The sequence below is a fragment of the Poecilia reticulata genome, linkage group LG13, assembly GCF_000633615.1.
Source record: "Poecilia reticulata strain Guanapo linkage group LG13, Guppy_female_1.0+MT, whole genome shotgun sequence".
Classification (NCBI taxonomy): domain Eukaryota; kingdom Metazoa; phylum Chordata; class Actinopteri; order Cyprinodontiformes; family Poeciliidae; genus Poecilia; species Poecilia reticulata.
The window spans coordinates 19,815,491-19,830,854 of record NC_024343.1 but is presented as its reverse complement, the minus strand read 5'-3'; the positions used below and the strand labels follow the sequence as shown (position 1 = coordinate 19,830,854).

General features: G+C 43.4%; 1 protein-coding gene across 9 annotated transcripts in view; it reads left to right on the top strand.

Annotated features, from left to right (window-relative positions):
* sox5 (SRY-box transcription factor 5) overlaps positions 1-15,364 on the top strand; it is a 154,546-nt gene that overhangs the window by 69,683 nt on the left and 69,499 nt on the right. For all 9 annotated transcript variants that reach the window (XM_008425896.2, XM_008425897.2, XM_008425894.2 and 6 more), the window contains one exon: positions 10,444-10,669. In XM_008425896.2, coding sequence (XP_008424118.1) covers positions 10,444-10,669 — 226 coding nt within the window. The remainder of the gene's footprint in view (positions 1-10,443; positions 10,670-15,364) is intronic.

The following is a 15,364-nucleotide window of genomic DNA, read 5'->3' as shown; positions in this document are numbered from 1 at the left end:
CCCGACCCGCTTGCTGTCTATTTGGGGAGGTAAAGCACACACCCATGGGAAAGACGGAGGGGTTGAAAGGTGACATAGGTGAGACACCAAAGTCCTTCTAATCAGCTCAACTCAGCCTCTATTGGTGCTTGAGAGACGTTGGTGGAACCTAAACCTGAGAACACACACACACACACGCACGCACGCACACACACACACACGTGGTGCTGGGGGAAATGTCGCCTTCTGTATTTAATGAGTGCTTCCTCAGTGAGCTGGAAGGAGGACAAAAAATAAACTGCAAATAAATTTTGCTGGAAAAATGTTTTCATCTGTGGATCCATTCAGCTAGAAATTAACTTCCCTGACCTTGCATGTTTGTCATCTCTTAAAATGACTCTTGAAAAGAAAAAAATTTTTTGAGGGGGAAATTTTCTATTTATTTATTTGCATGTAATGGTCAGAGGATTATGGATTTCAGAAACCTTTTTGGGATTTTGCTTACAATGACCCCTTCAGATTTATTGCACAGCACCAACACCGGTATTAGAGAAAAATAAAAATAAAATAAATAAATAAATAAACAGCACATGTCCCTTTGATGATTCACATGGAGACCTAAAAATGGAAGAATTGGACTTTCTCTGCTGGTAAACGGCAGCTTGTAGCTGGGAGCTGATATGAATCGGAGCAGAAAGTTTCAGGCTACCGTTTGGGGTGGACTTTTAATGTTTGTGCTGCTTTGAGGTAATTAGACGTAAAGGTGTGAAGCTGAATCCTGCACTGCCTTCGTTTCCATTGGCCATATTTTTTTCACATTACACAAGTCACATGATCAGAAACGCTTTACTGGCACAAAGAAGACAACAGGAAGTAGTTGGAGGATGAGGTGAAGCATGTTTTTTAATGACTTATTGCGTGAACAAACTTATTCACATGATATTTTAATTGTGTTTCTTATATAATGGAAGAACAGCAATTACAAAATTGTGGTTTTTTTTTTTTTTACACATATTAAAGTTTTGCGCACATTTCTAATGAAAAAGCTCCACCACTTACTTCACACTGCTGCTCAGCTGACTACACTTTTCTCAGGAAGACAAACTCGCCTTTTTCTGCTTCCAGTTTTACACCATAAAGAGTGAACACCAAAAAGAAAAGCATTCTGTGCACTATTTGAACTCTCTATTTTCCTTAAGTGCATGATTCAAAATAAGAATAACTCCAACTAAAATATTAGATATAATTATCACAACAACTGTAATAAAATTCTCATAATGTGAGCGGTATGAAAATTATTATTGGATCGTGTTATTGATTTACTTTTATGTTACAAGTTGTAAAGTCATTATTAATTAGTAAGGCTCTCTGCTGGGGGAGCCAGCCTGTATTCATGTAGCTCATAACTTGATATCTGCAGTTTTAAAGCAGATTTACTCTAATAGGAGTCGTTCTCATTTAGACTGCTTGACTTTGCGTGTTTGTCATATGCAAATATTCCCGGAGAGCTTTGTTTATCTTGGAAGTAAAGATGTCGCCGTTAGTGGTTTTGAGGGAGCAGTTTCTCAGAGAGTTTGCTGTACATTGATTCAAGAAACCACAACTTTCCTCGTTGTGTAAAAGCAAAACAGGAACTGTGGCAGGTCGTTTTCTCCAGGGCATCGGATGGCATATGTATGATGATGATGATGATGATGATGATGATGATGCGTTCTACATTCATTTTTAGTTGTGATTCATGACATGTTTTGGCATCTGCTGCTGATATTACCTGACGTAATCCTGAGTAAGCAACCACACTGTACATGAACTTTCACATGATTCACTTTCCTAATATGTCAATTGTTATAATTTTTTTTTCTGTCTGCATTTTGAGTTACTTACAGTTCCTGTTTCAAAAAAGCGATGACGTGATCTTTAAGCCGACTTAGAATATCGTACTTGCTGAAAACTGTACATGTACCTTCTTGTGTGATTCACTGCGCACCAACTTTTCCTCCATTTGCCAAATGCACGCCTTGTCACAAGCACACTCGGATAACGACCGTCGACCTTTCCCCCCCATCCTGACAATAAACACTTGCACGCTATAAAACAATAAACAGTGTTTAGGAGTTGTAATGGAAAGCTAATTCTGTAATTAGCCCTCTGATTAGGCTCTCGGGCCCCTCCCAGGCTCCATGGACTCTGCATATGTGACAGGTGCTGACTGTAAACCAAAGTCCTGGCCTGGGGAGGAACACTGCGCACACACACACGCACACGCACGCACACACGCACACACACACATGCATGCACGCACGCACACCCCACACACACACACACAATGGGTTATCTGTTGCTGTTGAGGACAGCGATTAGATTAATTCAGGTTCATTTAGATCGAGTGTATACAAAGTTGGTCTTATCGTTGTTATCTTCAGCTGATTGGAGAAGAAAATTCCTGAATATTCACATTCAGAGGGACACACAGCAGCTTCATTACTGGATGGCAGAGAGGAGGCGCTTGATGTGGAGCGTTGGGAATGGAGGGGGGTCTGAGGGGGGGAGGCTTATCCGACTGCCTGCTTATGTGTGTTAGGAATTTTTTTGAGCGGGAAAAGGAGGTTAACAGTGCCAATCCCTTCTCCGCTGACTGTCAGTGGATGGGAGTGAAGAGGAACTGAAAGCGAGAGATTTACTAACTGGTGGAGGGGAGGGGGTGTCAACGGCACTCTTAAGAGATCGGGATGGGGGTCTCTTCCTCTCCAAAGCAGTTGTCGTAAGTGATAGGGGGGGGAAGTAAATGGCTCATCCGCCGCTGGTTGACTTGGAAGTGAGGCAGCAGTGGGACAGTGGGGAGGGGGGGAGGTGGGGGTGAGATTACAGCTTTATCTTGTCATAGTGAATTAGCACGGTGCTGGAGATGCGCTCAGCTACACACTGACCTCTTCATTCCGCCTGCCTGTTCGCCTTTGGCTCCGACCGCTACACCTACACACACACGCACACACACACACACACTCACTACGGTATGTTTCACAAAAACTGATCGGTGTTGGATAATGCCGTTTAAAAGATTTTTTTCCTGGACTTGATGGGAAATTGTGCTGCCCAGAGTGATTTGCAACAGAATAAATAAGAAATGAGTTTCTATATTAAGCTAATAGAAGGAGGAACTTTGCTTTTTTCAGGACTATTAAAACCTTTTAATTTGGGTTCACTTCTGTAAACGAGATGCCAGAGAAAGTGGAAGCGTGAACGGAGTTTTCTCTGGTTTGAAGAACGCAGTAACCCAGGACTGCCCCTTCCCCACCTGTTGCTTTGTGCTGCTGTTTAGCCGACTTAGCAAAAGCCTCTACACTTTCTATCCTGTTGCTCATATGGTCAGTCTGATGCAGTGACTTTGTCTGGTGTCATGGAGCATAGCTTAGCATGTTAGCCCCTCCCCCACCTGTTGTTGCGTACTGCTGGTGAGCTAGCTGACAGGCTAATAGGGTTTATTTTTTTTTGCTCTTCTACAAGAAAGACAAACACAGTCAGAAGTTGCAAACCAAAGCAGCGCCACCTATCCTTTAAATTGAAGCACTGCTGTTTTAAAACAAACAGTTTAGGAAGCCAGGACCCATCTGTTAAAATCACTCAGTTCTGCTCACTTGGTTACACTTTTGTCTCACTAAAGAGCAAGACGAAGGTGGTTTTTTTAAAATAATAACTATCGCAAAACCCTTCGAGTTGGTCCTGTTAATGCTTTAAATATTTGCACAAATACCTTAAAAACATAGTATTTTGCCTAAAGTTATCACTCCGTCAAAATATCCTTACTTGCCTTTGCTTAGAATCCAGCTTAGGTGCAAAAAAAAAAACATAGACTCTGATTACTGGGTACAACCAATCAGCGCTGTGCGCAGGTATAACGCCGCTGTACAGATAAAGACAAAAGAGACCTATTTAAGAGAAACCTATTTAAAAGTAACTATTGTAGCGCCACAATAAGTCCCGGGGGCAGCTGCAGATGTGAGGTTTTGACATCTTGTTCCTTTGCCTCCTTTTCTTTTCATTCCTTTCATGTTTGTTTGCAAATCCTCGCCAAAAAAAAAAAAAAATTGTTTTCACATCAGACAGGGGCGAGCATCTTCTTTCATAGACGTGCTAATGGATGAACACAAATTATTTAATTAACAGCCGAGACGCCCGCTTACACCGCGGAGAACTATACCGATCTTTCATCGAGCATTATTTCTCATTCAAACGCTCCCTTTCCTCTCCTTTTTTTTTTTTCCCTCTTCTTCTATCATTTCAATGTGTGATCACATGTGTGTGCGTGCGCACACGCGTGTGTGTATATGTTCATGTGAGTATGACAGATTTTACACAGCCATTGAGCAGTCTTGAGACACAGTGGTCACACTTAATTTCTCATGCCAGTGATGCACTAATGAATCAACACACGCTTGCCTGTCAACAGCGAGGGGTCGCCGTAAAATACACTGGTGCAGATTTGAGCTAAAACAGCTATTTAAAAAAACACAGCAAAAAAAAAAAAAACAGCTGCAGAGTCAGATATAGATGCTAGGCATTGGGGAAGAATCTTTAAATTTAAGATTATTGCATGTTTATAGGGCTTGATTGGAGTTTTAATTGTATTAAAATATGATTTAAAGCTGCCAGAAGGGAAATAATGTGTGTGTTTAGTCGTTGGTCCCAGCCTGAGGGTCTCCAGGGTTGGTGTCTGCGTTTAGCCGTGGCATGTAAAGGGATTTGCTGCATGCGTGTGTGTGTGTTAGCAGGGTTTCTGAGTTTTGTTAAGTAGTCTATTGGGGAGATTGGCAGCCCTGGCGTGGACCTGAGTCTCACCCCCCTGCAGGGAGCGATCAGTGACACCCTCAGTGTGTGTGTGTGTGTGTGCGCGCGCGCGTGTATGTGTGTGTTTCAGACGAGCAGCTGTTTCCAGCTCTTCCTACTTGCCACATTGTCCATGCCTTGATCCGCAGCGACGCGCCAAGCATTAAATGTTTTTTCACACGTACACCTTTCACAGCCCGAGACATGTCAGGCTGGGGGTTCCAAAAAAGAAAAGAGAGAGAGTTAGGCAACAGGGAAAAAGGAGGAAGGGTAGCAAACCGAGGGAGTTTTAAAAAATAAATAACAGCAGCATATGTGCTGGCTGCTGGGAAAAAATAGCATTTAGATTTTTTTTTTGCTTTTTTTTTGCTTCCTTTTTTTTTTGGCAAGAGTAAAGTGTTTTTCAACCAGCCTCCCCTCACAGATGAGCTTAAGAAGACAAAAGTTGTTTAATTCGGTTCCATTGCAGAGGCAGTAAAAGGATAAAGAGAGTGAGGCGCAATTTTTACTTTGTTCCAGTCATTTGGAAGAGAATTGACATCTGCAAACTAAAGGCAGAACCGCCCACACTACCAGCCTGCCTCATCCAGTGCATATAAATACATATATGCACACACACACACATACACACGCACACACACCTACAGGCTATGTGCACTGCCAGTGTCACACATATAGAAAAAGAAATGGGTAAAAAAAAAAGGGCTGCTCGTACACATGCACTGAGCAGAGGGCATGAACGTTTACAGTGCTCCAAATTTCCATTTGCACTCAGGAATAAATGCATGTTGATGAGAAAAGTTCTTCAACCTGCGTTACAGCAGGAGGAGAGCTGAGTGACACCCATTTACATCAGAAAATCTTTTTTTTAAAAAAGTGTTTAAATTCGATGCCTCTGTTTGGTCTGCGCGCGTGGCGCGTGGATTATGCGCTCGGAGGTTGATTGGGAACGAAGCATAAGCACGTTAAGATGCCTGCAGGATCAGGCTGTCTGTCGGAGCCGGAGCCCCCGATGCAGCGGCTCCCCTGCTAATTCCGTTTGATCGGGAAATGACCTTTCTTGTTGGACGCTGCCAGATGACATCTCCCTGGCAGCTTCTCGACAGCAACCTGCCTCTCCTCTCTCTCCGTCTCCCCTCCATATTCTTGCTCTGTTTGTTTTGTTTGCGCTACATCTTTCTCGAAAGAAAGAGTGCGGCTCTTTTAAGTAGGCACTGGATTAGATAAATGGGATGTGACAGGTGTGACCGTTGCCTTCAAGACGCCTGCTCTCTGTCTCCCTGTATCTCTCTCTTTCAACTTGCACCTCTTCCATTTCCTCTAATAACACCGCTTCTCTCTCTCTCTCTTTTCTCTCTCCGTCTTTCTTGTCTTTGGGTGTTGCGCTTTCCTCGACTTTCCATGCTCGCGCACCTTCTCTGCCTTTCCGTTGTTGTTGCATTTGCATGTCGTGCTGCTGCTTCTGATGCAACTCATAATCCCAAAGAAATCCGCTTTTTTAAGCCTGATATGTCCTAATCGGGAGTATAGGGGAGAAATGGAAGCAGCGCAGATAGTCAGGAGCAGCCGCTTGGTCAGGTGGTTGGAGGGGGAGAGAGGAAGGTCTTTGAGGGCTTTAAGATCACAAGACTCTGCTGCGGTGTTAATGGCCGAAGCAGAAGTTCACTTAAGCCTCATCTTTTTTCCTCATATTTGGATGCAGACGAACCTGTTTGCACCTCTAGTAAAAAAAGGAGTAAGAACCGTGAAAAACTTTACGGCGCAACACCGATTTGTGACAAATTCCTTCTGTTTCGACGCTTAGATGTTTCCAACCGTCAAACAAAGGAAGTTGTAAGACGATGATTTAATTTGTTAAAAGTTGAAACCCAACCCAGACCTTGTCCCCGTAAGCTTAACACCAACTGCCACACCTCCTCAATCAGTCCCGACTTTAACTAGGCCACTCCAAATATATCCTTCGTGCAGCTCTAATTTGAACCATTTAGAGACACTTCTTCTCATGTGCTTTGGATCACTGTTGTTTGAGCAAACCTCTCTTAGTAATTGTGGAATCATAAACATTGACCTTAAGTGCAGGAAGTGAGGTCTGCAGTGCTTTCGATGTGGAGCTGGGTTCCTCTCTGACCTCCCAGATGAGTAGTGGATGCTCCTCTGGCGCAACTGTGGTGGGCTGGACTCTATTACTGCATTACTGCATGATCTCATGCTGAAACATTTGGAGAAACAGTAGAGTGATTCAGTGAGGGAAAACAATCCCATGTTCATGCAAATATCGGCACATTTCCTGCGAATACTGTACAATCACCTCTCTCCATTGGTGCAGCATGTCATCTTCTGTAGGTTCAGAGAGACAGATTTGACTATTCCTCAGAGTCTAGATAGTCTGATCTACCGGTTTTCTAGAAAACTGAATATACGTGGAAATGTCAGTGTTTTGGAGTGAATGTATTGTGAAATCTATCATGGTCCTCATCAATGTTAGAAGAGAAAAACACCTGCAGCATTAAATATCCTCCCACCTGGTCAACCAATGGGATGAGAGGCTTCTTCACCTTCTCCTTTGTTTTAAACTAAACTCCCCTGAAGGTTTTTTTTTTTGCTGAATCTGAGTTTTTTCTCACTTGGCATACAGTTGATCAAAATCCTCATGTTTGCATTTGTGATGGTAGAGCAGAAAGTGTAAATTTTGTTGGCATCATTTCCAAAACAACCAGATGGCATCTAGTGGTTATTCTGGAGACCTGATGTCACTATATTCAACTGTTCTGAAACAGGGAGTTTTTATTTATTTACTTACTTATTTTTGGGTGTTGGAATCTCTGATCAAGGTGTAAAAAAATAAAAATGTTTAAATTTAAAAAAAAAAAAAAATCTGTTGGATTTTTTTAAACATAATTATCAATTTTCCTTCAATTTTTCAAATAAAAGTGGTGCTGCATTGGCGCTGCAATAAAAGACTAACTTCAATTTAGATCTTGTACAACTTTTGAATCCTCAACTTGTCCGTCTGCGGCGGTGCCATGTGCAAGAACGTCTAGGAGCGGACGGGTGAATTATTGAGCGTGCTGACTTATTCAGAGTGTGGAAACACAACGAGCCGAAGTGAGAGAGTCAGTGAGGTGTGGAAAATGCCAAGTGATAATGCTCTTCTGGACCTCTCGTATGGAGCTGGGCCACGAACAATGAAAGCATTGTCAATATTGAAAGCCACTGAGAAAAGAAAAAAAAAATGCTTATTTTCATCCTTTTTTTTTATTTTTAATAGGATCTCTTACATAAGTATTTTTCTATTAAGAAACAGAAGAGAATAAAATCTGACGTTTGCGGACTGGATGGCCTCATATTTGACTCCGATCCACCTGTCACTCCAGGAGTTAATGTTTAGTTAATACACCAAGTGATATTTAATATAGCTGGAATTCCTGTGCACAAAACAGTCAGAGGTCCTAAGCAGTGCATGTGTGCCGCTGTCTCAGGTGGCATGCCCTATACTGTAGCTAGATTAGCCAAAGATTAACCCTGTGGACCATTGACCCTCGTGCTCACAAAGAGCTGAGCTGACAGACTGACTCATTTGATGCAGGAATGCCACAGCACACCTTCGCGTATCATAGTTCAAGCGGAAGAACGCCAGCGCCAGCCAGAGTTACGTTTTCCGCGTTTCCGGGCACACGGCGAGAAAATCGCCGCGCTGTTCCGTCGGTTGCGTGCGTTTGACGGCGACCTCCCTCGCGGTGTCACCCTTAATTGGCCTGAGCCGGCCGTAAGTCCATAATGCCGGCTGTAGAAACAAACACAGGTTTTACCGGGCCAAAGATTAACCTGCTAAAAGTTACTTACTGCAGCCTTCACCTGCCGGCGTTTGGCAAAACGGTTCACGCCGCCTTAACTCTGTGTGGCTGCAAGACGTAGCCACAAACCTCCGGTGTGATGTTCGTGAGGATTAAATGAGACACGGTGAAACAAACTACAATAACACATTTTGCCGAACGTGCATTCGGTGCAGCAATTACTGCAAGAAACGAAGTAATATATTGACAATGGCACAATAATGCAAGTTTGCCCTCCAAGAGACCAATAGACTTAATTTTATAAGGAACACCTAACACTGGAACTGGAAGGCATCTTAATTATCCAAAATAAAACACAACAATTGATAAGAATAGAAAATGTTATTGCCACCACCATGTTTCACAAGGGGGAGTGGCATGCTCAGGGAAATCCAGTGTTTATCTTTATCACACAAAATGTTTTTATTGCATGCTGGGTTTCCATAGTTCAGAGTGATGTCAGAACACCAAAGGCCCACCATGTTGTTTGGCTCTTTTACATCTACTATTTATTTGGATTTTGAGTTCAGGTGAACGCACACAGGGGATTGGTCGAAATAAATCGGATATCAAATTTGGCATGAAAAAATTTTTATTTTATTTGAAAGCCATGTTGTCCAGACTGTTGATACGCAAAATGCTCAGAGCTTATAGGGTAGTTTTATAATTTAACTCTGATTTTAACTTCCTCCCTGACCTGTCTGCTGTGCATCTGATTCCTGATGTTGTTTGTTCACTAATGTTCTCTAACAAACCTCTAAAGCCTTCATAGAAAGAGCTGGATAAACAACACACAAATGGACAAAGTTTATTTTTGTGTATTTGGAGTAAAAATGCATTCGTAAAAATATTTTTTTTCCCCCCTTTCCACTTTAAAATCTATTTACAATTTAGCATAATTTTGTGTTGGTCTACTGCATAAACCCCAGTAAATTCTGTTAAAGCTTGAATAGTTTGAAAAATATGAAAAGCCTCTAGGTACTCACTTAACTTTACAACACAAAGTTTTATATGAAGGGAATATAATCAACTATTTAGCTACGAGCTGCACAGATGCTCATTCAAAAAAACAAGCCTTTGTGAATTTCAAGAGGTTATCGCACTTTCAACGTGAAAGAAACACCGAAGGATAATTAGTCCTGGTGAAAAGTTGGATAAAGGCACAGAGTGTTTACTTTTGCCTGCACTGTGTACATAAAAGTTGTTGTTTTTCATGGAAATGACTTGACACCTCTCCAGCGTTTTGTTCTTTCAAAAGGAACGCGTTGTTTGCCGTTTCCTCTGTTTGCCCGAGATGCAGCCTCAGCACTTGCTATGATGAATCTTAGGGACAAAAAAAAAAAAAAAAAAAAAAAGAAGAAACTACAGCAGCTCTGAAAGTTGGGCGTGCGATTTGAAGCGGCGGCGCTGGACGTCCCTCAAACGCGAAGGCTTTGTGATTAAGAGTTAGCGTTGACACTTTAGAGCGCACTGAGTGTCTCGCTGTCGTTTCATGTGTTCGCTCTGTCAACTACCTCCAAGTCAGTCAAATGCAGATTCCAGAGGATGCGAGAGACGGAAGAAGTGCGCCCTAACTTGAGATAACTGGCTGGGGATGAAAGTTGCTGCATTGGGTTGTAAGAACAGGAGATGGGGGTTGGGGGGATGAATAAAGAGTTGGAAAGAAGGACGGAGATAATGAGTTGGTCTGTGCCAGCTCCTCCTCAATCTCTTTACTCCATCTACAGTTGCTTTATGTCTTCAAGTTTGGGTGATTTTTCAACTAATAAAATGTCGTCCGTCTTTCTTGATCCTCTCCGCCCTGCAGGAGCACGACGGCATCAAGGGGAGCTCTCTGAGTCCGTACCCACAGCACAACGCTACCTCACCGGGCAAAGAGGAGGGCGGAGGAGGCGGGGGGCGACCCTGCAGCGACGGCGGCTCGGCAACCGGCACCCTGGGGACCCCCGAGAGACGCAAGGGCAGCCTGGCGGACGTCGTGGACACGCTGAAGCAACGCAAGATGGAGGAGCTGATCAAAAACGAGCCAGAAGGTCAGTGACGGACGCCCAGATGTTTCGGTTTCTCCAGCTTGTCTGTTCTTTCTTCCTTTCTTTCTGTCTTTCATTTCTGCCGCCGTACCTTCTCCATGCCTCTTCCTCTTCTGCTCTGCGCTGAACCCACTCATGTTCAGACAAGAGGAGAGCCTTTGTTTACCCAGAACGCAAACCGACAGCTTCAGCTGCTCGGGCCTATTGTCCGCGACGCTTTGCATATTTATCACAACCTGACAAGTAAGATGTGCACTCGCATGCATGTGTTCAAGTGTGAATGCTGGCCACTTGAAAAAAGTGTTAACAACTCTCCAAATGTTTGCTGCTTTGAAATCAGGAGATATTCATGGGGAGGTCTCTCAGATGGACTCGTCTCTGTAACAAAAACACCTCGCCACCTTTGGGATGAAGCATTTTAAGCACCCAGATAAAGATTTCTAACTGTTCAGAAGGCAGAACCAGAGATCTGGCAGGGCCCTACAGAGCTTTGCACCGCTAGCCTCTGAGGCTCTGCTTATTCCCAAGCAGAGCCTTAGGCTACTAGTTGGAGTCATGCAAAGAGATAAATTTAGCCCATGGCTAATGCTCATTTATATTGAGTGGATAAATGGTGTCAAATTCCCTGGAATGCATGCTACAATCAGAATGTGATATAAATCTCAGCAATGGGTGTCTGTCTCTTTTAGGAAGATCATTTTAATACCATGCCACTTTACTGAAAGGGGCGAGGGGGGATTCTAAGTAAATATCAGTTTTCAATCAATCCTCTTAACAATGGCTTGAATTGATTTTTTTTTCTCTTCAACTCACTTTAATAAAGCAAAGCGAAACCCAAACTCTGTTCATGAACATATCTTTATGGCTCTTGAGACTTCATCTGTTTTTTGCCCGACAAAAATATGTTGAAAATGTAACATTTTTACCTCAAATTCCAGTGTCCAAATGCAGCCTAACAAAGACGAAGAAAGTCGGATCCTTTCTTGCACGTCGCAAACATCCAAGGCAAAAAGTCGTCTTTTCAGCAACATTTAACTCGGGAACAGAACATTCTGGACCAGGTAGAAGTCAACTTTTGATTAAGTTCCCTGCAGTATGTTGAGGACCAACAGGAAAAAAAACTGAAAAAGTGACACATAACTGTCCGTGATGGTTTCCCAAGTTTTCTGTGCATCAAATCTCAACCAGTTAAACCCTCTCCTCCACCTGACTCCAGCTTGACAAACCTTATCTTATCTGATTGACTTTTCCTGAGGTCATTAAAACAAATCTTTTCCACTAAACCGCATTTTGGTCAGCACATAAATAATTCCTCCAAACTTCATTTAAGAGATCCACATGGAGATACGGCTGTGATCGTGAGTTTGACCTCTTGCGGCGCTTTACAAAACATTTTCTCAATTTGTCACGCTCTGCAATGACAGATTTCAGAGAAAAACTAAAACCGCGAAACATGGCAGAAAAATGATATGAGGACAAGGAGACTGGTTGGGGTTGATAAAAAGGGAGATTAAGTAAATACAGGACAGTTCTGTAAAAGTGTAGAGGGTTTGCAGTAGAGCATCCTCATGCTCAACCATATTCATCTGCTCATATGTATTCAGGTAGGAAATGTATTCTCGACATTTAGATCCACCCTAAAGAGCCTGAAGGGACAAAGACTAAACTTCCTGTTCCCTAAGGCAGCCTAAAGAGGCAGCCAAGTCAAGGCACTAGTAGTTTTGCTTATACTAACGCAGCTTGACCCAAGACTCTAGTGTTCTGAAAATGAGTTAGACCTGTCTAGACCTAATCAAATACATAGTACAGCAATTGATTTTCCTTCTTTTACGCACTAAGGCTTCTCCTCTGGTCTCCAAAAGCCGCTGCAGCGGCGCATTCAAGCATCCTGAAACACTCCGCTTCAAACTCAACTGACACGAAGCCCGAAAGGTGAAAGAACAGCGGCGCAGTTTGCCTTTGAGTGTAGGTGCATTTTATGTGTATTATGCCAACCCCAAACAACATCAACAGGCTTTCATTTCAAGCTGTGATGTCGTAACCGTGTTTTGCTGGGTTTTTCTAAGGCTTTCAAAGCGCCTGCGACGGCTGGTGAGCTCTTGCCGTCTGCTTGTTTTCATTCCGGCCGATAAAGAAGCCTGTTGTGGCACATTTTACCGAAAAAAAAAGAAGGTAAAAAAAAAATAAAAAAATGGACTGTTTTTCGAGCTGAACTGTAATTGAGGTGTGTTTTGGGTTGCTCGCTGCTTCGCTGGACCTCATGAACCGGCTGCACAGGGAAAAAACAACAATAATGGATCTTTATGACTCAGCCAGGGCAGAGTGAGGAGGGAAAAAAAAGAGAGAGAGAGAGTGAGAAGGAGAGGAAAGCGAAAGAGAGAAAAAGCAGTGTCTTCACAGACCCCATTAGCACAGTGCCACGGCAGTGTGGCATCAAAACCAAGCCAGGGCATTATCTGCCGTACGATTAAATGAAACGCACTAATAAAAGAACCTCCGGACCCAACACACACACAGAAAAATAAAACAACAACAAGCCCAGGCCAAGCTAGAGAGAAAAGGGGGAAAAAACGGAGAAAAGAAGACGAGAGGCAAAGGGGAAATGGACGGTTGGACGGGGAGCGAAGCGAAGCGTCGAGGGGGCCCGTATTGAACGCCTGATAGAAATCCCTTTTCTCTGCCCGGCTAGCTATTGTTTGGCTGTGTGGCTCACAAAGGCCATTAGCAGCAAACAGCAGGTTGGGATGAAAATTTAATGAAGGCTTTAATCATTATGAAAGGCCTGGAATATTACTGCTCATACACACACGCACACACACATCCTGCTTCCAGCTGGATCAATGACACGCACACATTCATAGTGTCTGAACATTAACACCAGGAGGGATGTGAAAGAGGGGACAAAGACACAAAATGGGTCAGAAAACGATAAACATCTTGAAACAGAAAGAGGGGCTCAGCCTATCGAAGGCAGGCCTTGAGCTACACATCACACACACGCACGCACGCACACACACCCACACACACGCAGAAAGTCACCCACACTAAGTTTGAAAGATTTAGTCTGTGGCTAGTGTTGCTCTACTTAGGCTAGATGAATGGCGAGTGGTAGATACTAGGTCAGTGTGTGTGTGTGTTTGTGCTGTTAAAGCCTTTGGGAGCATGAAGATGTGTGTGTGTATTTGCATATGTTTTTGTGACAGAAACTGTGCAGATGTGTATGCTTGTTGGCGGGGTAAAAAAATCGCATTTGCTTGCATTTATGGAAGGTAAGGTGTGTTTGGCCTCTAATAAATGACTCGGCATCCTGTCCCCCATGGCCTGGCCCAACCAGGCTTCACTGCTCTTCTGCTCCCTCCATTCATCTTATAGTCTCGCTCCACTGGCCACCTGCTACCCCAGAGATACACACACACACACACACACACACACACACACACACACACACACACACACACACCACATTACTTACTGTCTTTAATAAATTCTTCAGGAGCAACAGGGAGATGATGAGGATGCCTTGACACCAGCTGTCTGTGATTTCCCTAAGTCGGGGTCGCTGGGTGGCTGAGTGGCTCATGTTGGAGAGTGTGTGTGCGTGCGTGTGTGATTATGTGGCATAATGAGGAAGGAGTACAGGGCACCAGTGGAGGTGCAGGGTCAAGAGAAGGGTTAGCAATTCAACCCAAGGGAGATGACTGCAGAAGAACACATACCTGGTCAGTTTTCTCTGACTCACCATTTAGCCTCTTTTGGCCCCTGTGGCACAGAGCAAGGCCCCGTAATCTGTTAGCCCAGGAGCGCTACCCAAAAAAACGATAGATAGATAGATAGATAGATAGATAGATAGATAGATAGATAGATAGATAGATAGATAGATAGATAGATAGATAGATAGATAGATAGATAGATAGATAGATAGATAGATAGATNAGATAGATAGATAGATAGATAGATAGATAGATAGATAGATAGATAGATAGATAGATAGATAGATAGATAGATAGATAGATAGATAGATAGATAGAACAAAGGAAGTCAAGGAGGCTTTAAAGGGATGAGAACCATCGCTAAATGCTAAATGGGGCACAGATGTTCCTCTCGGCCCCTGGAGTGGTGCCTCTACTGCCCTGGACTTTCACCAGACTCTCAGCCTCATTCCTCCTCTCCTTTCACTACACGGCCGTATCAACTGTAAGTGGCTCACACGCGTTAAGTGCCAGCTGAGCTCCGTCTCTGGACCCGTCTGTTGACCCTCTGCTACCCAGCCACGGCTACCCGTCACTGGGGCTCCACGGCCTCTGGGGCGCGCTCAGCTTTCTCCTCCTTTTACTGTAGCCTCAGCTGGAAGGAGGGATGAACGAAGGCTACCACTGTGAAGCGTGTTTTAGTTGAGGACTTTTTTAATTTAAATAAATCTACATACAATGCCAGTCTTGAATTAAACAGCAGCTTTCTTTTCATACTGCACCTCTGCAAAGGCATTCATAAGGATTGAGCTTTTAATGTTTTTGTCGCAACACAACCGAAATTTGGATTTTATCTGATGGACCACAACAAAGTAGTGGATAACTATTTGCTTTACATTAAGCAAAAAAACAAAAAAAAAATCGGAAAAATGTGGCAAACGTCTTTTACTGCTGCAGTACTTCTTCCATAAGTTTGCTGTGTCAAAAGAAGTGTTTGGTTTCTGACTGC